The sequence below is a fragment of the Pezoporus flaviventris genome, unplaced genomic scaffold (genome assembly GCF_033815535.1).
Source record: "Pezoporus flaviventris isolate CSIRO_AGI_PZ_B2104156 unplaced genomic scaffold, CSIRO_AGI_Pfla_v1 ptg000095l, whole genome shotgun sequence".
NCBI classification, from domain to species: Eukaryota; Metazoa; Chordata; class Aves; order Psittaciformes; family Psittacidae; genus Pezoporus; species Pezoporus flaviventris.
This window is the reverse complement of record NW_026892643.1, coordinates 1,546,660-1,569,028: the sequence shown is the minus strand read 5'-3', so window position 1 is coordinate 1,569,028 and position 22,369 is coordinate 1,546,660. Positions and strand designations below refer to the sequence as shown.

Here is a 22,369-nt window from a genome sequence, read left to right as displayed (position 1 = left end):
TTTATGTGCTAAACTGGTTAAGGAACAATTCCAGATTTCTTCAAAGAAACTGCATAGAAAAAGCTCAGCAGACAGTCATGAATTTTTCCTTAGTCTTGGTTGTGAGCTATGAGGTTCACTTTGAGCTTGCTTTATTACTCTAAACAAGTAATTGCATATATTCAGAAACATTAAAAACTTATAAACAGCTTGCATCAATCTGTTACCTGAGGTTGAAATAACATCAGTGCAAGCTCATCCCTGAAATGAATAGGCCAAAAAGACCACAACTGATGGGAACTGGGGTTGATTCTGTCAGGTGTAGACTTAGCCATGAATTCCTCGGTATCCGTTTATTCTCTCTGTCTTACATTTCAACTCTGTCACATTTACAGAAGATTTACATCCTTGTTCCTTTGCTAGAAAGGAGTTCAGAAAATTGTCCTCCTTAGTAAACCACTGGTAGGTAGTCTTCCACAATTCTTTGTGTACTTTGTAAAGTTTTATTGATGTGGTTACTAATATTTTTCCATTTTGTGTGTGAAGCGGGCAGTTATTGTCCCTTCTCACTCTCCCTAATCTCTTTTGCAGGGGTTGGGGAAATTTGTTACACTTTCTGAGGCAATTTAGTGGAAATTGGGAAAGTTAAAGAAACACAGTTCTTTGACACTTACCTACTTACATAGGTGGACATAAAGACTACATGAGTCTTAAAACCCTGATGATCAGATGCAGTGGGGTGCTAGAAGCTACCTACTGCGGATGTAAAGAGGGTAGAAAAGGAGTCAATGAATCTTCCGTCCAGCAAATCTGTATTTGCACAGGTGAGAGACAACTTAATGTGCTTCAGCAGTTAAATAATTTTTATTTTGAACACTTCTGGTTGTTACACACAAAACAGTTGTTGTAGGCATTTAAGAAAAATGCTTAACAACTCCCTAGAAGGTGGATCGATTAATGTGTGCACGAAGTTTAGTAGCATAAGGAAAGGTAAGTTTCACATAGCCAAGAGCATGAGAAGCAGAATTAGATGCCATTTTACCCCATATGGAATAGTTCAGGAGGTGTGTAATTTGGAAATGTCAACTACTAAGTAACAGTTTCAAATACCTTGGAAAATATATATAAATGCCTTCCAGTCATTATACTTTAAGATGAGATTACTACTATGCACCTAAATGAGATGCTTATTTCAGTCCCTGAGCAGCTTAATTCTGAGACACCAAAGGTCAGGGAAGCTCTAGTAATAATCTAATAACAATTGACTGCACGTTTCTGGGAGATTTAGCTGCATTAGAGCCTGGTTGCTGACAGCAGGGTGAATTAGTGATTACTTAACTGGCATAACTTGAAGCAGCATCAGACATTGAATGTGACTAATACAATGTCATGGAGTGGCCAAAGGCAACTAATGCCTGGGCAATTGCTCTAGAATCTTGGAGCACAACCACTGTAGCTCTGAGCAGATTTGTCTGTGTCCCACCTAATAAGGATGCAATTAAGTTGGGATTGGGCTCCCTGAAGTCATGGTTTTAGCTCACAGGCATCAAGCCATGGTTCTGGGGAGGAATTAGATGTTGAATGCTCAAGTGATTTTTTTTTTTTTTTTTTTGGGGGGGGGGGGTTTGTACACATAATGATTCTTAAGGCAGCCTGAATCACTCCAGGGCTTGCCTCCCTCTGAATCTTACCACGATCAGAATGTATGATGAGTGTAAATTCATTTTGAGATGCACAGATCAAAGGCACCAAGTTATTGAAAAGAATTTTTATAATATTGGTAGGAAAATAATATTCTGTCTACAACACCTCATAACAGTTTCCCTGGAACACTGAATGGGCATTTAAGTCTCAAGACCAGAGGCTTGTTTGCAGTTTAATTAAAGTAAATGCAAAGTAATACTGATATTATTAGTATTCAGCGTCTTTGGGAATTTACAGACAATTGATCTTAGTATTTCCTAGAGGAATATATGATAATTTGGGGATGACTAATTTGATGTAGTAATTCTAAGTGTGGTTTTGAAATTTATTAATACAATTTTAAAAGCAGTTCTCATTTATTTTCTGGTAACCTAGTCAAGGCTTAGATTAAAGAGGAAATTTCTGGGTTTGAGCGAGTATATTTGTCTTGTGAGTTGGAGGTTAAAGGTCTCATGTCGTGGGAGGGAGTGAGGCAACCTTTCTGTTGCAAGTTGCTTTCTCCCCTGCTGTCGTGGTTTAAACCCAGTCAGGTAACTTGTTCACTCACTCCCAGTGAGTGGTGCCGAGCTGACAACAATCGAGGTCCGTCTCCGTCTCCCCCCCCCCCCCCCCCCCCCCGCACCGGGGCTCTCCCCTTCCCCGCTCCCGGAGAAACGGGGAGGAGGATCGAGAGAGTGCAACTCCTACGGGTTGAGACAAGAACAGTCCAGCAACAAATCACCACTGCTACTATCAGCTAAAACAATGATAAGGGAAAATAACAAGGGAAGAGAATATGATACCACCGGCCAAGAAAGCGAGTTCCACCCGGAAGCCCGTGTCCTTCCGGGTAACTCCCAGTTACCCCTCACCCCGGGCATGACGTGCTGTGGTATGGAATACCTCCTTGGTCAGTTTGGGTCAGGTGTCCTGTCTCTGCTTCCTCACAGCTTCCCCTCCTCCCTGGCAGAGCATGAGGCTCACAAAGTCCTTGGCCAAACCAAAACATCCTTGTTATCAGCTCTGTTCCCCAGCTGAAAGGTAAAACACTGCACTGCACCAGCTACCAAGAAGGAGAAACATGACTGCTACTGCTGAACCCAGGACATTATCCACCCCTTATTCCATACCATTCACGTCATGCTCAGATCCCACATTTTCAATGTACTCTTATCTTAGTGCATGGACCAGTCCCTATAAAGCTGCTGAGTCCATCTGGTCCATGATGTCAGGCTCCATCTCTTGTAACAGTCTTCCAGAGCAGGAGAGACTGTCTGCAGTGTTCACACTCGTGAATAACCTGGGCAATAGTGTCTATTGCTAAGTCCACCCCTCGATCATGAGTCCATCTCTGTGTTGCATCTCTGCTCTGATGGCCTGAAGTGCCATGGGCCCACCAGGCTGAAAATAATTCACTGTCCCCTTCAGCAGTTTCTGCAGCTTGCTGCTGGGGACTCCATACAGCTGCCTTCCATCTCCAATGCTTCCAAAGCACTGGAGGGGCCCAGTGGACTAGATACTTGCCCATACTGTCCCACACACCCTGCCACTCATGACTGTCCAGCCTTGGGGAAAATCTCTTGGTCCCCCTGCATCGTCGTCTAACCCCAGACAAGACCCAAACCTGACTCTGCTTAACTTCTGAGATCAGACAAAATGGTTGTGGGTAAAACACACTCTGTATGTGTGCCAACATGCTGATCCCCATCACAATCAGCAGGCAGGTCCCAAGGATACCCAAAGGCCATTCAGAGCCTTCAGAACTCTCAAACGATGCTGCTGTACTTGTCACTGGGGCTGGTGTAGCCACTGTGCTTGCCGGCTCTCCCACCGCCAGCTTCTCTTTTCCTGAGTCCAGCTCTTCCTCCTCTGCCTTGCTGGGAAATGCTGCGTGGTCTCCTGCATCCTCCTGGGGCTCGGCGGGCGGCTTCCGGGGGATGCTCTCGGCCGTCGCAGGGCTCGGCTCTTCCGCGGGGCTCGGCTCCTCCGCCGCCTTCTCCCGCTGCTCGGCAGCCGCTTCCTTCTGCTCCTCGACCGCCCCGGCCTCCTCCACCCGCAGCCGTCCCCTCGCGGCCTCCGGCCCCGCTCCCGCCGCCGCTTGGTGCCCGGGGCCGCTCTCCCGGGCCGCTTCGGCTGCCGCCGGCTCCCGGGGCCTCTCCCCCTCGGCTCCCCGCAGCCTCACGAAGATGGAGAGTAGGGTGAGGGCCAGGACGGTGAAGAGCAGCCGGACGGCCAGGTACAAGTCCACGGCCACGTCCGTCCTGCCCTGCTGCTGGAGCCCAGCCGTATTACAAGCCATTGCCATAAAGCACAGTGAGACAAGAACCTTAGCCCAAGCCCCACACTTGATAAACACTAACACAGCAAATACCGGCTCTAAGTAAGTTACAACGGTCTGAAGCTGTGAGATCAACAAGAACAACTGTGAGAGCCAATAAATCAGCATTGTGACGAGTGACTATTAATCCGGTCAGATCTGTCGTTATCTCAACCCTTCGAGCCCCACGTTGGGCGCCAAAAAGAACTGTCGTGGTTTAAACCCAGTCAGGTAACTTATTCACTCACTCCCAGTGAGTGGTGCCGAGCTGACAACAATCGAGGTCCGTCTCCGTCTCCCCCCCCCCACCCCGCACCGGGGCTCTCCCCTTCCCCGCTCCCGGAGGAACGGGGAGGAGGATCGAGAGAGTGCAACTCCTACGGGTTGAGACAAGAACAGTCCAGCAACAAATCACCACCGCTACTATCAGCTAAAACAATGATAAGGGAAAATAACAAGGGAAGAGAATACGATACCACCAGCCAAGAAAGCGAGTTCCACCCGGAAGCCCGTGTCCTTCCGGGTAACTCCCAGTTACCCCTCACCCCGGGCATGACGTGCTGTGGTATGAAATACCTCCTTGGTCAGTTTGGGTCAGGTGTCCTGTCTCCGCTTCCTCCCGGCTTCCCCTCCTCCCTGGCAGAGCATGAGGCTCACAAAGTCCTTGGCCAAACCAAAACATCCTTGTTATCAGCTCTGTTCCCCAGCTGAAAGGTAAAACACTGCACTGCACCAGCTACCAAGAAGGAGAAACATGACTGCTACTGCTGAACCCAGGACACCTGCCCTTAATAGCGTGGGGCTGTATGAGACGGGAGGAACTGGTCTCGAAGGAGGCAGTTGTGCTCCCACTCGGTGTCTCTGGTGCTCACTTTGCCTAACAGTTACACTCACCAGCCTGGAAGGAAAGTTGGCTAGTGAAATAAATTGTGTTTCTTTCTGGCTAATTGAGTTAAATCAGCTCGTGAAAAGATGCTAGAGCTGAAGCCAAAGGATTGTGTGAGTAGGGGAAGAAGAAGGTGATTGTGCTCTTGAAGCAATAGTGAGCTGCTAGGTTAGCTGCTAGTCATGGGATTGCTCCCTTAGTTGCTACCTGGGCCAGTTTAACCAAAGCATTTCTATATGAAAACTTGACACTTTCTAGAAGCAATATCCAGTTGTTCATATTGGTGCTGTCTGAAGTATTAAATCATATTTGAGAAGGCGCTTGGAGAAAGCGATTGAAGGGCTCTGAGGAATCATGAGAGTCACCAGAATACCCTCATCCCATGTCTTCCCTCATCTTTCAGGGATCATGAATTCCATTTTTCCAATTTCTTTGAGGCTTTGTGAACTTGGAGGTAGGACTTTTGTCCAACTTTTGTTGGGCAGGAGTGTGTAGAATTGATTTTTGTTAACAAACTCAATTTGGGAATTGTAGGAGACAGTGTATGGAGTTAACATGATATTTCTTTGTTAGGGGAAGGTTACTACAAATCTGGCAGGAGATTATGGCCAGGATCTAACTTGAATCTCTTGGAATATCTACCATTCAACATACTCCTGAATCTGGAAAAGGGACAGATAGTGCAAAGACGCAGTTTTGTAGTATCAAATAATTAAAATATTAAATTAAAACTGAAATACTACAGAAGAATCCCATGATACTCAGTGACTGGGCAATAATGCAACAAATTCTATGATTCTATAAATGAAAATCTAGCAATAAATTCAAAGTAGTGCTGTTAGCATAAGAACTGACACATAACCACCGGAGTGGTTATATGAGGTGCTTTATTGCAGCGCTGGGAAACCAGGTGCACGCGCCCAAATCTGGCTTCAACCCCATCACATCGCGCTCGCAATTTATACACTAAGAATTTTGTAGCTAACGCATATTCAACACAGATTGCATCATTGACTAATACATATGCATCAAAAATTGCCACATCAGTCTGTTATGACATCAGCCTCTTCTGCGCTTGCGCAGCCCCCCCTCTGGTGGTCGTCCTGATGAAGTAAGGAGTCTTCCTCGGATGAAGTAAGAAGTCTTCCTCAGCTTGTCCTGTTCACTTTTTGTTCCTTGGACATGTCCCAACCATTATGTGGATGCCAGCATTCTCTTATTTTCACTTGCCTACTCCTGGTAATTTCGTGAGTTCTGCTTCGGTAGAGTTTCACAATACTCCCCTAAATCCACCCATATATGCTTTCCCATATATGGCTATGTTAATTGCTTATCGTTATAGCTACCATTGTAATGCTTAGTTATAAAATAACTAAGATACACAATAAAAGAGTTTCAACTTGTTCTTAAACTTTCCTAATACATAAAACCCCTCTACTGATTAACAGATTTTCAAATATAATCATCTTTTCTGTTTGTATTCTTGTTTCAACACACAATTTCACCTATTACTAAAAGTGCACAGGGGATGAAACTTGCTGCTAACGCAGTGATGGGCTGTAAATTATCCATTAGCACTCAGAAAAGAGATCTGGAAATCATTGTGGTAGGAGGCTGAAAATGGTGGGGCTGTGCTTAGTACCAGGCAGAACAATGTTAAAAATTACTGGGAGAGGAGGTGAGAGCAAAATGGAAAATGTTTTATAAATATATTGTGCACTTGCACCCTGAGTAGGAATCTGACTGTACAAGGAGAGATTAAGTAGACTAGGGCTCTCTAGTTTACAAAAGAGGTTACTGAGGAGAATGATTTAGATATATATATATGTATAAAAATATTCAAAGACATTTAAATCATAAATGTCTTGTAGAACACTAGACTATGGGGTAGTCAGTGAAATGAAAAGCATCTCTAAAATAAAGTAATGGAACTAATTTTCATACTCTACCTAATTATTCTGTGTATCTCTTTGCAAATGACAAACAAACATCTAAATGTCCACTGAATGGATTAGGCAGGCAGGGTAAATCAAGGGCTAATAAACACATGGATGCGTACAGATTCTTCAGCTTCAGAAGTCTTTAAAATACAGATTGCTGAAAACTGGATGAGTGAGTTGCATAGTTCCCCCACTTTCTTAATGCTGTTTTCTTCAGCATCTCCTGCAGCTGCTATTAGAGAGAGGGAGTTGGTTAGACTGACGTTTGGTTTTACCCACTATGGCGGTCTTACATACAGGTTAATATTGTCATTTAAACACAAGAGGCATATGTATAGAAACGACTGCCTAAATAGTCTCCCAGCAGCATTTTTGCAGAATAGATGGAGCAAATAGTATTTGTAAACATCTCTGGTTCTCTGCTAAGGAGCAACTTTAGAGCAGAAAAGTGTTGTTTGTTAACTCTGTGCTTGACTGTTGGCAACTTCCTTGAAGTTTCTGCACTTTAATATTGGTTTGTGCTTTTAAAGACTGTGTCATGTCTTCCCTATGCCAACTATCAGATTAAAAGGGAAGTATTTAGGGGGCTATAGTCCAATGGGAATTGAAGACTGCAAGTTAGAAATTGAAGGATTGCTAAGAAATTTGCCAGGATTTAAGAGGCAGATTTTCCTGAATATGGAGGGAGACCTGACGTTTTTAGATCTGGAACTCCAACCTGTCTACCCAAATGTAAAAGAAAGCTGTGTGGAAAATTAAGCTTCAGAAATGGCATAGACGAAACCTAGAAGTGGATGACTATGGGAAAAAATATGGAAAGAAACACAAAGCTTGTTGTTTGACAGAAATGTTAAACCAGGAGGTGAAGAGCTTTGCACACATTATACTGAATTAATAGTTTTCAGCTTGTCTTGGAAGGATAAAATTGGAAGACTACCTGTGGAGAACTGTAGCCGAGTGGAAAATTTTGTGTATGCCATGTTATGTGGAAGATTATGGGTCCCTATGGATCTTTATGGATCTTAAGTGGTGATTCACTCTGTTCCCAGTAGCCTGAGGAACTGATATCCTCAGTACTTTCATGCAATAGCACAGTAGCTTCCTGTGATATTGTTTCACAGGTTGGTTGCTGCATTTCTTAGCCAAATGTATGTCTTTTAGATTAAAAGAATAACAACAATATTCAAACTGATTCAGGAGAAGATTGCACTTTTAACAGTAATTTGGTGCTGTGACTCTATAAGTTCAGGCCGTCAATCAAAGCCATTTGTTGTTACCTCACTTATTCGTACAATTCTGCAAGTACAGAAAATGAACAGCACCCAAAGTGCAGATAAATCATAGAGAAATAGAATCATAGAATAGTTAGTTATGGTTGGAAAGGACCTTAAGATCATCTAGTTCCAACCCCTCTGCTATGGGCAGGGACACTTCACACCAAACCATGCCACCCAAGGCTCTGTCCAACCTGGCCTTGAACACCACCAGGGATGAAACATTCACAGCTTCCCTGGGCAACCCATTCCAGTGCCTCACCACCCTTACAGTAAAGAACTTCCTCCTTATATCCAATCTAAACTTCCCCTGTTTAAGTTTGAACTCGTTACCCCTTGTTCTGTCACTACAGTCCCTAATGAAGAGTCCCTCCCCAACATCCCTATAGGCCCCGTTCAGACACTGGAAGGCTGCTATGAGGTCTCCAGGCAGCCTTCTCTTCTCCAGGCTGAACAGCCCCAACTTTCTCAGCCTGTCTTCATACGGGAGGTGCTCCAGTCCCCTGATCATCCTCGTGGCCCTTCTCTGGACTTGTTCCAACAGTTCCATGTCCTTTGTATGCTGAGGACACCAGAATTGCACACAATACTCCAGGTAAGGTCTCACGAGAGCAGAGTGTAGAGGGGCAGGATCACCTCCTTCGACCTGCTGGTCACGCTCCTCTTGATGCAGCCCAGGATACAGTTGGCTTTCTGGGCTGCGAGCGCACACTGAAGCCAGCTCATGTTCATTTTCTCATTGACCGACACCCCCAAGTCCTTCTCCGCAGGACTGCTGTGAATCTTTTCTCTGCCCAGCCTGTAGCTGTGCCTGGGATTGCTCCGACCCAGGTGTAGGACCTTGCACTTGGCATGGTTAAACTTCATGAGGTTGGCATCAGCCCACCTCACAAGCGTGTCGAGGTCCCTCTGGATGGCATTCCTTCCCTCCAGCCTATCAACCGAACCCCACAGCTTGGTGTCATCGGCAAACTTGCTGAGGGCGCACTCAATCCCACTGTCCATGTCACCGACAAAGATGTTGAACAAGACCGGTCCTAACACCAATCTGTTTAACATACACATAGAGACAGTTGATACATGCACAGTTATCAGAGTGATGCCTGCTATTTTAATAGTCAGTCTCTTCAGACACTTCATCAGCTACTTTTTAGATGAGGTATACTTGAAGTGGCTGTCCCCTTGCACTTACCAGTTCTTTCTAACTTTTCCAGGTGACAAGATATAATCTCCTTTCCATAAACGGAAGTTCCCTATGCTCTTTAAATTATTCTCTTCCTAAGAGAGTCTGTGGTATGGCAACATGGCCAAGAGAGTTGGGGCTTTGGTGCTGAATGTGAAGAAGGATGGAATGAAACCGTAGCAAGGTCACAAAAATACTGATCAGTGGCCTTCTGGGCAAAAGTAGTGTTTTGTTTTTTTTTTTTTAGATTAGAAGTAGCAGCAACGTACTCCTTTCCTTGTCAAGACCTTTTCTTGGATGCAAATGTCTCCTCAGGTGTTTTAGGAGAAAAAAACAAAGCTCCTGGGAGAAAGAAAAGTCTTATAGAAATGCGACCATTGCGTGACCTTTTTTGTCTTCTTGGACAGGTAAGTATCTGAGAGAGATAGAAGGGAAACCCAGAGACGGAGAGAGGAATAAAAAGGGAAGGGACTCATCCAAACACAGAGCCTGGCCAGGTATGCATTTGACACTTTATTTCTGCATAGAAATGGTAAAGAAAATTCAGAAAGGCATAATACATATGAAGCAAAGCTGAGAACTGCAGGCAGTCTGCACAGTGTATTCCAGCAAATGCAGAAGGGAAAAACGCGTATCAGTCGCTCACCCCTGTTACCGACAAATCACTCTGTTGGTACCCAGTTTGAGACAGCTTTGTTTGCAGATGCGTGGGACACCTGCTAGCATTTCCCAGTGTTTCTCCCATCAGAGTGCAGAGGGATCTAAAGTATTTTTCCTTTTTTTTTTTTTTTTCCAAAATAGGATTTAAGGGCTTTGTTTGTTTGGGTTTTTTCTTTTTTTTTTGGGGGGTGGTGGTGGTGGCGGAGTGTGTGTGTGTGGGGGGATGGGGGGGGAGGAATAGAGGGTGTTGTTTGGTTTTCTGTTGCTTTGTTTTGTTTTTTTTTTCCTCAGTTCTGTTGCCTTGTTGTTGTTTCTTTTGTTTCTGTTTCAGCATCTCTCTCCCCACCAGGAGCAGCTGTCAATGAAAACACAGTGGTGCAATTCAATGCTCTTTTCTGCTGCCTGCCTGTGTTTTCTTTTAGAAGCAAGTTTCTCTTTACTTCTGGACCTTAACAGGTGTCTAAGATATGCAGCTGTATTCCAACAGCAGGCAGTACTCTTCGGAGCTTATCTGAATCCTTTTCAAGGTGTAGCGGTAGTTCTTCTGCATTCATAAATATCTGTCATTTCTTTCCTAATCCAAAGACTCTCTCAGTATACTTTCTTTTCTGTTTTCCATTCTGCAGGATGCAGATGGCAAGGCAGAGAGATACAACTTCTGTAATTCTTTCTTCTTTCTACTAATACATATGAAAAGCCACTCGAAGAGTAGTCTTGTGACATACCACGAAATTACTGGAAGTCCTTTCCCACCCTAACTATCCTATTCTAATCCTAACTATTCTGTGATCCTACGAAGTGAGTACTCGAACAATGTGAATTAACTACTACCTTATAATGTGCTTCCTAAACTACATCCTAAATATATCCTATAATGTGTTTCCTAAAGTATATCCTATATCTATCCTAAGGTATATCCTAAAATTTGTTTGTAAAAAGACATAGAAATAGACTAATAAACAGTTGTGAGCACAGTAACAAGTGTATTAGCAAACGCAGTACCCAGCGCGGTAGTGAACATGGTAAGGGGAAGTCCAGAGGCCAGCTCCCCGCTTGGGGAGATGCACCAGCGGTTTGTCATTTGCTGGCGGGGCTGAGGAGCGAGCCAGCAAGGCCTCCTGCGAGGGCTGGGATGGGTCTGAGGGCGCTGCTCTGGCTCCGGGGCGAGGTGGTGGAACCTTCTATCCAGAGCAGAAGGACATGGTGGCTCTGTCCTCGCCGCTGCCGAGGTGGTGCTGGGGCCGCAGGGTGGAACTCCAAGCCCAGGCAGCAGAGCTCATGTGGGGAATCGAAGCAGTAAATGGGCACCTACAAGGGCAGAGTCAGAAAGTGCTGATGAAGCCGTGAGGGCAGGAGCAGGAGGGACTGGGCTCCTGGGTTGTTTGGAAGTGTGCTGTAAAAAGGGTCATTGCTAGCACAGGAGAGAGGCTCCTTACTGGTTCTTTACTGGCAACTACAGTGCTGCTTTGGTCCCTTCTCAACACATGTGATACCCTCAGAGCACGGCAAGTTGACAGAGATGCATAGTGCCCCCTTGCCAGGCAGCAGGGCTCGGCAGGGAGCCTGGGAAGCTGGGATATGGTCCTTTCCAAAATCCAGGCAGCAGCATCCCTCACTCTGCCATACTAAAACCACAGGTTGGCAGGTAATGCTGGGGTAGCATGTTTCTCCTGACACACATGTTCCCCTGAGGCAGGACCATCCTGTGCACCTCAGCAATGTTTCCTATACTCAGAGCTTGGCAAATAGATGGAACACAGGCTCTGCTACATACCTGGCTGCCTCGTTCTTCCCCTGCTTGAATTTCTTCAGTTGGCCATCCCTGAGAGCTCAGTTTTGCTCTTCTTTCGGCACGGTGGCCCGTCGTTGCCCTCTTCCCAGGTTGCTCTTCGCTTCCTGGTGTTCCACGAAGAGCCAGGGAACCTTTCCATTCAACAGTATTGTTAGACAGGCGAAGCCATGATTACCTTGAGCCAAGCAAAGCCAGGCAGTTTTACCTTTTCTGCCCGGATAAGCTCCTCTGCTGTTCGCACTTGGGAGCGATGGGAGGCACCTGCAATGGCAATGTGTAGGTTAGCAGGGAGCAAGGACCTCCCTGCACAATTGCTACCCTGGCTCTAAAAGGCACATTCCTTGGATGGGTTTGCTCAGCTCAGCTGAGCCAGCTCTGGTGGGATCACCTCACAAAGCGGGATGGCCAACCTGCATCAGCCTTGTTCTGCACTTTGGCAGAGCTGCAGGCTGGCGGATGACCGTGCTTGTCCCTGGGGCAGCAGCAGCCCCACCTTCTGAGGGGGGAGGCTTTTGTTGTCACACTGCTCGTGCACTTCACTTACCTCTGCTGTTTCCAGCTCTGCTTGAGGTGCTGGTGTCTCCTCAACCCCCTTGCTGGCCAACCCGGCCACCTGCTCTCCAAGGAGTTCCTCATGGTGGTTGATGAGGAACTCAACAAGCTTTGTCACCTGCACAGAGCAAACCACTGGTTTCACCGAGGGGGCTGATGAGGGCTCAAACAGCCTTTCCCAGCCTGACCTGCAGTTCTGTGCAAGAAGGTGCAGCCGTGGGGCTGCTCTTCCCAGCTGCTGCCCCATGGCTTTGCTGATGGGAGGAGGCAGCCAGGACCCTCTGAGCAGCAAAGCCTGGCTGGGCTGGGGACGCTGTAGCCAGGTGGTGAACACAGCGTACCTTCCCTGTCTCCAGAGCCAGGACATCCAGGGGCACCTCCTGGGGTGGGCTCAGGAGGTTTGGTGCCAGGCAGATGGCCAGGTTTCCAGCCGTCATCTTGGTTGTGGCCACGTTCTTGCTGATGCTGCTAAGCAGCGACAGCAAGTGCCGGAGCAGGAGCAGGTTGGCCCCTGGTAACTTGCTGGCCACCCTGAGGGAACACGAGCAGAGCATTAATGAAGTCGGTGTCGACAGCAGAGGTCTCCCAGGCTGATCTCACCCAAGGCCACTGCCTGCTCTACAGCAGAGGGACTGCCTTTGCTGAGATACGGCCACCACCCTCCCTCCCTCCCTGCCCTTCTGAAAAGGGCCCCTGCTGGAGCAAGCCCCAACACCAGGGAGCTCCCTGGAGAGAAAAGCTTTTCAGTGCCTCTTTGCCCCCAGACATAAACCCCACAGCAGCAGGAGGTGGCTTGCGGGAGCCATGGCTATTTCAGGCAGGCCACTGCTTTACATTGGAGTCCCAGCCTGTGCCAGTCCCTGCTGGCTGCTGCCACACTTACTCTTTCAGGGCTGCCAGCCTCTCCTGCCTGCAGGTCTTCTCCATGGCGTGCATCCATTCCTCGAACAGCTGGGTGTCGAGGGGCTTGGAGGGGATATTCCGGAGGAGGTCCTGCAGTGCCAAGGGCTCCACGTGAGGCTTTGGCCACTGCCCCCAGGAGCATCCGCAGCATCCCCAGTCCTCCGGCTCATGAGCAGGTGGCTGAGTTTCTGCTTGTGCTCCCGCAGGTGCCCATCAGCACCAAGAGAGCCAGGAGCTGCAGGGCTCTGGGTCAGCAGGGCTCACCTTCAAGAGGACAGCCAGCAGCAGCACGGGCTGGTTTGCCAGCTGCACCGGCACCCCGCTGTCCAGGGCGTCCCTGACCTCACGGCAGGCGCGCTGGCTGACTGCCAGCCGGAAGATCCCCTCCGTGGATGGGCCATGCTCCTTGAGCAGAGCCAGAAGGTCCTGAGGGCACAGAGGAGGAGAGTTGCTGGGCTGGGGACAGGTCCTGAGGTAGGTGCTGGGGACAGCCTCTCTAGGGAGGAGCCTGACGGATGGGATGGGATGGGATGGGATGGGACGGGATGGGGAACCCCTTCCCAGGCTGGCTTACCTGGATGGGCTGAGGCAGCATGCTGTCCTGGCTGCACAGATCTGCCAGGGGCCGGCCAAAGAGAGCTCCTGCGACAGCAGAGCCCGATGGCCCCGGTGCCTCTGCCGCAGCCCGGGTGCCTAGCCGTGCAAATGGCCAGGGCAGCCTCCTCCTGCTCCTGCTCGTCCCGCCTGCTGCCAAGGGAAAGAGAGCAAAGAGCCGTGGAGGAGAAGCACCAGGAGAGCGCTCCCAGACTCCCCCAGTGCTGTCCCCCCGCACCGAGGGCACGAGAGAGGCAGCATCATTTGGGAGCGAGGGGCCCCAGGGCTCAGCTCCCTCCTGCCGCAGAGTGACGGGGATGGACGTGCCCTGCAGGAAGGGCAGCGGCAGCCCCATCGCAGCACGCGTGCCCGCCTGCAAGAGCAGGAGAGAAGGGCCATCCTGCCCCTGTCTTCTCCACACTCACCATCCACATGGCCATGTCTGCCTTCACTGCCGGAAGGGCGAGGGACCGGCAGCTGCCTGGCACCAGCCTGCAAGAAATGGGCTGCGCTCACCAAGGAGCCCCACAGCAGAAAGGGCCCCGGCAAGCTGCATCAGCTGCTGGCCGTGTGTGAGAGGTGGGGATGGGTGAGATTGCTCCTCAAGCGACGCTGACCTGGGCCTGGTGCTGGAGCAGCTTCTCCAGGCTGCCGGCATCCAGTGTCTTCCCCTGGGCAAGGGGAAAAGAGCAGAAGGTGAGGAGCGATGATGCAGCTGATGCTGGGCTGGAGGAGCCCCTGGGGACAGCGCAGAGGCAGGAGGGACACTCACAGCATGGCGGCCACTCAGCTCCTTCAAGACCAGCCTTATGGACGGCAGCTGGGTCACCCGGGCTCCCTGAACTCCTTCTGGTGGTCTGTGCATGGGGAAGGGGGAGAGAAAGAGCTGTGTGAGACCCAGGCCAGCTCTTCCCTCTGCTGCCAGCCTTGGGGGCGCTTCCACAGTGCCAGGAGCAGCCAGGCCTGCCTGGCAGTGGAGCAGGAGCAGCAGTGGTGAGGATGGGGCTGGGCAGGTGTTGTCTGGACACAGCTGGATGAAGCAGCTCTGCCAGCTGTGCCTGCTCGGCAGTGATGGCACCTCTGCCTGCAGCTCTGGTGGCACCTCCGCCTGCAGCTCTGGTGGCGCCTCTGCCTGCAGCTGTGAGCAAACCTCTGCCCAGCTCAAACAAGGTGTTTCAGCATCCATGCCAGACATGGAGCATCCCCCCCACGGTGGGTGCTCTGGCTGCCCAGGCTGTCCATGCTGCAGTGCCCGAGAGGGCTTACCCAAGGAGGGCGCTGACCCAGATCTCCTTCACTGCCCGGGAGCTGCCAAAAGAGAGGAGAAACAGCCTGAGCACCTGCTGTGCCCCAGCAGACGATGCCCAGTGGGACAGAACGGAGGAGCTGCCCACCCCTCTGGTGGAACTTTGCACCGAGACTCACCAGAAGGTGACGACACAGGAGCCACAGGGCCAGAGGAAGACAAGGGAGCTGGAGGCCTTCCCTCCTCCTCCTCCTCAGCAGCATCACCAACTGGGCCCTTCCTGCTGGTGCTGAGCACCTGGAGCAGGCCCAGGGCCAGGCACAGCTGCGGGCGCGGGGTGCTGCCACGTCTGCAGAGAGGAGCGGCAGGGGGTGAGCTGGAGGTGGCCGAGCCCCCTGGCTCCCCTCTAAGTGCCCGCCAGCCACGGGCAAGGCCACGGGTGCATCCAGCACCAGGGTGCCGGGGCCCTGGGGCTGCTCGTTGGCTGTCCCTGCTCAAGAGGAGACAAATTCTGTGGCATTTCTGTAATTATTTAAAAGTTTGATTTTCTCGCTTTTAGGCTAGGTACATACCGCTTGCAAAACCAATGCCCGTATGAAGGCAATGCATCTATTGGAACTTGAATTCATTTAGCAATATATTTAGCCATCTGGGTTTTGGTGCTATCTGCGTTAGTGGGTATTGCACTTTTAACTGATAGAGCTTCATATCAGAGAGAAGGCACTGACGAAAGGGTACTGCAGATGCGTAAGTTCTGTTAGAGTAGTCAATACTACCTGAATGTAAAGATAAAGCAGATCTCTCTGTCCAGCAACTTGAGCTGGAAGTGATTAAAGAACATGACACCCCTTTCCCCAGTTCACAGTGGTGGCATTGACTTTTTCTTAACTTCTATGATCCTTTAGACTGATACTTGTTATAGGAACATCTCTAGTCTGAGATTTGTTTAAAAAGCTGTCTGTTGATTGGAGTGAGACTCAAATATATTCTCTCTTTCCACCTGAGCTGTTTCTCATATTATTTCAACATTTTCCCACTTTCATGAAGAAATAGCTTAGATCTGAAGAACTGGGATAAAAATAGAATAGTTGCAGGTAACCTCAGCCTTTGAATAAAAAAAAAAGAAGCCATTTTATTACTGTGCGTGGTATCTATGTGGGTGCAGTTCTCGTCTCCCAGCTGCAGAAACAATGTAGTAGCATTAAGTAAAGAATGGAATGGGTTTTGCATGCAGTAAGTGTAAATTAAGTTCTTCAGCTTGAAAACAAGGAGTTGTAGGAGGGTTTTGATAACGTTAGGAATGATCAGGAGAGGAGGAGAGAGCATAAACAAGAAAACTTTATGCTTCTGTATAAGTCCATAGTGATTTTGCATCACGCGGAAGGAACAATTTCTGTGTGAAGAGACTATGTCTCTTCTATATGAAGAGACAATTTCTGTGTGAAAGAATTCTGCAGTTTAGAAGAGGCATGACAGGAGAAATTGAGTGAAGTTTGTAAAATCATGAATGTCATGGAGAATGTGAAGAGCAAATAATTATTTGCTGTTTCTCAAGAGTACAAGAGCAAGGAGATAGCCAGTGAAATGATCAAGCAGTAGCTTCAAGACAAATGAAGGGAAGTAGTTCTTCATGATGTGCATAATTAAATTTCAGGATTCATTGCTGCAGAGCGTTGTGGAGGCTTAAAGTCTGGATGGGTTCAAAAGCATTTAGACAAATTCATGACGGATACTTCCATCTAGGGCTATTAAACACAATGATGGGAACTGGGAATCCCTAAACCACAATTTACAGGAAGATGAAAGGTTTCTGGAGGGTTGGGCAGAGGTAAGGAAGGACTGCTGTATGAAATAGCATGGCATATTCTCTTCCTAAGCATCCAATGCCAGCCACTACTAGGGATGGAAGTAGTAGGGAAGGAATGACTGCTCTCCCCTACTTGCACCTTCCCCTCAGGTATTTATGTTACATTGATGAGATCCCTCTGAGCCTCCTCTCCTCCAGGCTGAACAGTCCCAGCTCTCTCAGCCATTCCTCACAGGAGAGATGCTCCAGACCCTTTGTCACCTTTGTGACCCTTTGCTTGACTGACTCTAGTAGGGGACCCAGTACTGCAGGTGTGGCTGTACTAGTGCTGAATGGGTGGAGTTCATACTGTGCTTTGAGGGCTTGGAATGCAGCAGAGATCAAGGTGGTTTAAGCAGCCAGCTTTCAGAGTATATCTGACCGTGGCTGGGGCACATCAAGGAGCATTTCAGCAAAGCAGAGTTACTTTTTTTTTTAGTATTTGTTATCTGTGGTTGAGGCTTTAGGAGAATGGATGCTTGTGCGTTGCTGCTTGAGTGTTAGCTGCTGTCCGAAACTCTTAATGAATCTGAATTTCACTTGATATTCTGAAGCTGTCATTTCAGGAGCATCTGTGTGCTTGCTGATTACCTACACTTTATGCAAAAATATTTTATTTTACCATACAGAATTACCTACGTGTTTACAAGTATCAGACCAGGTACCAGTAGAATGAGATTGGAAAACGGAAGTAAAATTTTCAAGTACAAGGTTAAACTGGGTTCTAATTGTTTTCCAAAATAAGACTTTGATAAATCTAGTTAGTGATGATTTTCCTCCTGTAAAAACCTCCTGTAAAAAAAGTGTTTATCCCTGTACAGTGTGATCCTGTATGCTACTTTTGTGATGCTGCAATGGATGATTCATTGTGCTGAATTAATTCATGCTTTGCCACCTTCAAATAGAAGAGATATTGTGCAAAGAGGAACATTTAGACTAAAGGTGTTTGAGAAATGGATTGCATAGTTGTAATTGGTTTTAGTTCTTAAAAGTATCTAAAAGGATTTTTGACATTTTGAAGTGTTGCAGAAGTCCATCATTTGTATAATAACTTTTCATTGTTGAGGAAGGCTCGTGAATGTTTTTCCCTGTGGAATTTTGTGTTATTTCATCATTCATCACATGATGGAAGATGCTTAATATTTCTGGGAAGGAAGGAAAAAAAAAAGAAAAAGCTGTGATTCACACTGGAGAGCTTCAAAGCCATGAGAAACTGGAGTCTAAAATAGTCTACTAGAGAGAAAATATGTATGTTACTTTTACATTATGTTTGTATTATCAGCTTTTAGTGTTTGTTATACAGTGAGAACCAAAAAGCTAAACTGCAGTATGAAATTGTAAACAGAAAGCAACTCGGTTGTAGTAACTAGATAACACTTGACTGTGGTTTTAGAGTAACGCATAGTGTAGAGTCTCTGGACTAATATTATTTTTGTAGTTTCTCAGAATTTGGAAACAGAATGTAAAGATGCCACAGAACTGACCTGATAACTTCCAAAAATTCTGGGACTTCCTCAAGGCCTGGGTTTTCTGTCTTACAAGTCACTGTAAATATAAATTCCATTCAAGCAAGGAAATCTGATTAGCTTTTTGCTTGTACAGGAAAAATTAATTGGTGGCATCCATGGCATACTTTTTCTCCTTTCCTGCAAGCTCTCCTTGTTGTTGAGAAGACTTGATCATTATCTCTCTGCCGGGAGTTTTGAGGCTGATCGTGCTCTGGATGTCCTATCCTTTTTGGTTATTGCTTAGAGCATGATAAACCACTGGTACAGAATCAAGACATAACCAAATATATGTGCAAATCCCAGCATGACAACTCTGAGCTTATTACGCAGTAAACACTTAGGATTGATTGCCAAGCAATCAACTAGTATAAGGCAGGAGAAAAAAAATACATTAAAAAATAGTTCTGTTGTTACTTGTCTTGCAGTAATTTTTTTTCTCTAGATTTCTTGCGTCATGAAAAAGGGATCTTCAGAGCATTTGTAACACCATGTTCTAGCTAAATAATGTTTTATGGGACATGATTGTTATTACCTTTTATATAAGAACTGAGTTACTAACTGTCAGCAGGTGACAAGTTCAACATAAACATAATAAGATAGTTCACATGAAGTAGATGAAGTGGTGAAGCTTCTTACAAGAAGATGTTACTGTATGCTAAAAGTCTTCATGTGTCAAAAAAAAACAAGTTTATGGAAGACAAATCCGTTGAGGGTTATTAAACACGAAGATACCATCTCTGGCTCAGGAAATCCCTGAACTGAAATTTCTACTGAAATTTGACATGCTAAGGATGCCTAAGCATTACCAGCTTGGCCTATTTTTATCATCTGTTTTAAGTCTCTGTTACTGGACACTGTCAGAAACAGGATAGCAGATTAAAAACCTTTATTTACTTGGAATTTTTGCATCTATTTACTGATTTTTTTTTTTTCATATCATTGAGTTGTGCATGGAACATTCCCAGGGTAGAGTCTTTGATGCTGCTTCACATACTCGCTTCAAAAGTTTCATCACTGCTATTTCAGTTTCCTTTTACTGATTTCAAATACAGAGTTTGAAGTGGGAACAGCAAAATTTCACCTTGTTCTAAGGATGTTTCTGATTTGTTCTTTTCTGCCTTTATCTGTTTCTCTATGACATTTGGGACTGATGGGTTACTCTAAAAATACTCCTCTTTCTTGTGGACTAGAGTTCATGAACTGTACTCCACAGGGCTCAGTAGCATCTTCCTGTATTGAGTAAAGGATTCTCTTTCATGCCTAGTTCTCCTGCTAAGTTTACAATAAGAGTTGCCTCTTCCTCCATACAGCCACTGGTTTTTAATCATAACCTAATTTTATGTTGATTCTGTTCTTCTCTTTAAGCGTAAGAGCTCAATTCAAGCAAGGCTGATGTGAAGTGGGGCTGGGAAGGAATTTAAGTGTCAGTCTAATTGTGTCATCCTAACATTTGCCAAATTTCCATTAAGCCCCAAATCCATAAGCACTTCTAGGTAATGTAGCTCCAGTTAGATTCCCTCGGTGCCTGGAAGTCTGCTTGTGCATACTTCCAGCAATGCAAGCTGTCTTAGCAGAGAGGTCTGTATATCATACACAGATTTGAATATTTTTTGAGTATCCTGCTTTCTGAAGAACCTCTGAAGTGTTTACAGATCACCCTGTGTACGAGCAACAGAATTAATGAGTGTGTTCACCGTGGCTTCATGAGAAGCAGAGACACTTGTGTAAGGGTCTCAACATAGTACTTGCAGTCAGAAGTTCAGTGCTTAGGATTTGTAAAATGAGGGGGAACGGTTGCACATTCCCATTTCCTGGTCCAAAGCCATTGGATGATAAAAAAGGCAGAGCAGTTCAGGAGCAAGAATTCCCCTCACTTCTGAGAGTGCCTGATCTCCTACCAAGTACTGCTCCCTGATTTTACCCCTCTGTTATTATGTCTTGCATATCTTTCTGTCTTAGGAGCAGAAAGCACCTTGTTCTCTCCCCCTGTGCCTGTGCTTATCTTAGGAGTTTTGGGTATGTGTGTGTGTATGTTTTGGAGATAAGATGCTGTTGGTACCCTGTTAAACCATCTTTGGAGTACAGGGTGGAGGAAGTCCCGTTTATCTTCAGCTGCGTTAACATACACATCATCAGCTCCAAGTGGGCTCTATGTAATCTTTACCCAAGTTTCTAGTCCTGTATTTACTTATAAAGCAAATATTAAAATAAGGAGAGAGAACCAAATTTCCACAATAATCTTCCTTAAGATCTATGACTTTGATATAATCCTGAAATTACAGCAGTGTACACTCTTAGCCTAAAAATCTCCGTATATATTGCTCTGTTTCTCACAATAAGAACTGTTGCATTACTGTAGTTAACTTTGATTAACTCCTGTTGCATTACTGTAGTTAACTTTGATTAACTCCTAGCCAATTCATAATATTAAATGATCATTAGGTCTGGTATTAACCATAAATACTGGTTTAGGTTTATTTGTTTCTAATTGCTGTGTTTCTTTCCTTTTATTTTGATAGAGACCTACCCTGCAGCTGGCTGCTGTGGAATAACAGTCATATAAAATGCTTTCCGAATTTGGAGGAAGTTAGTCTTCTGTTCTCATCTCTAGCTAATATTTCCTTTGCTCTGTTTATCTTGCCTGATAAATGGAAACCACCTCAATCACACAGGTCTTGCGTGATTTCATTATGTTCAATCTGCTTTCTTAAAGAACATTTCCATAGTTTACCCTTTCTTACAGCTGAAATAACTTTTAAAGCACCATCTAACTTGAGCAATTGCTTTTTACCAAAAACCGTTTTCCTTTTTATGAAGTGGATGATGTTCCCTGAAGAAACTGCAGGACTTCAGGAAGCACACATTATTCAAATGCTTGGTGAGAAGAAGCAGGTCTGCAGTATTATGAATAAAAAGGGAAAATTACAGTGCTTCATTTCTTCCAAGCTGCTGTGCCTTATTACTCATTCTGAGAAGTCCTGTCTATGTACCCTTCCAGGCTCTGAGATATACAACAGGAATGCATTGGTTTGATAGGTAAATTTACCCTAACATATATCTACATATATATCTATGTCTACATATATCTATATCTATCTCTCTCTCTCTCTCTCTATATATATATATATAAAATAGTACAAAACCAGCTTCTCACAAAGGAGCACACATGCCAAAATTAATTTGCCAGATACTGTGTTTGAAATGAAACAATTAAATTTTGAGAGTTCTAAATAATCAGTAGTCTTAGTCAAGACAGGTGGTAGTTCTAATAAATAGCTCATGTGCACAAAATAGTTTGAGCCAAATCAGTTTGTACAGTTGTTTTCAAGTACTGTACATTTTACCTTATTATTTAGTTGAACATAATTTTACATGATTTCTTTTTCTATTCCTGTTCTACCTTAATGCTTATTACTAATAAAATGACTTGTAACTCCAAATTCTACCAAATCTAGAGGTGATTTATAAAACAGTTCATTTTTCATATGGATGAGCTAGGTCTAAACCCCTGAAAAACTATAAACCAAAACAATGAAACCAAAACTTGACTATGGTAAGGCTGTTCCACTCAATAAATTCTCTTTTAAAAACTCAAGGTAAACTTTTTGTTTCTTATCTTGCTCCGTAAATGTTTCTACATCTTTTTGTAATCTGAATTTCAGGAGGCTTTTCTTTTTGAAACCTTGAGTTTGAGGCAGGAAAAACTGTTTCCTACCTCAATACAAGTATAGAGAGAATGAGGAGGTATAAAAATGAGGCCAGCACACAAAATGTTCTGCAAATCTCAGATCTCTGGAGGGAAGTCTATAGTTGGACCATGGATGGAGGAGGTACATTGTCAGAATATGTCACAGGTACTAGTGCTGTAATGAAATTACAGAATATGCTTTTGGAGTGTGTTGAGAGAGGATCTCTCAAGTCAAACATTGCTGTAGTTATTAGGCAGATCGATAAGCAGTGTTATCTCTGTGGATTAGAGTAAATTTCCTATAGTTCTGCAATGTAG

General features: G+C 45.8%; 2 protein-coding genes across 2 annotated transcripts in view; one reads left to right on the top strand and one right to left on the bottom strand.

Annotated features, from left to right (window-relative positions):
* Positions 1–22,369, top strand: part of HS6ST3 (heparan sulfate 6-O-sulfotransferase 3) — a 309,575-nt gene that overhangs the window by 106,079 nt on the left and 181,127 nt on the right. The window lies entirely within an intron of this gene.
* On the bottom strand, positions 10,937–15,199 carry LOC133281091 (T-cell activation Rho GTPase-activating protein-like). Its single transcript, XM_061476269.1, has 12 exons — positions 15,189–15,199; positions 15,030–15,071; positions 14,536–14,620; positions 14,381–14,434; positions 14,189–14,255; positions 13,744–13,913; positions 13,434–13,595; positions 13,150–13,259; positions 12,608–12,797; positions 12,259–12,384; positions 11,920–11,975; positions 10,937–11,845 (listed from the first exon to the last, which is right to left on the bottom strand). The coding sequence occupies exons 6-12, from the start codon at positions 13,762–13,764 to the stop codon at positions 11,731–11,733; spliced, it is 780 nt and encodes a 259-aa protein (XP_061332253.1). The 5' UTR covers positions 13,765–13,913; positions 14,189–14,255; positions 14,381–14,434; positions 14,536–14,620; positions 15,030–15,071; positions 15,189–15,199; the 3' UTR covers positions 10,937–11,730.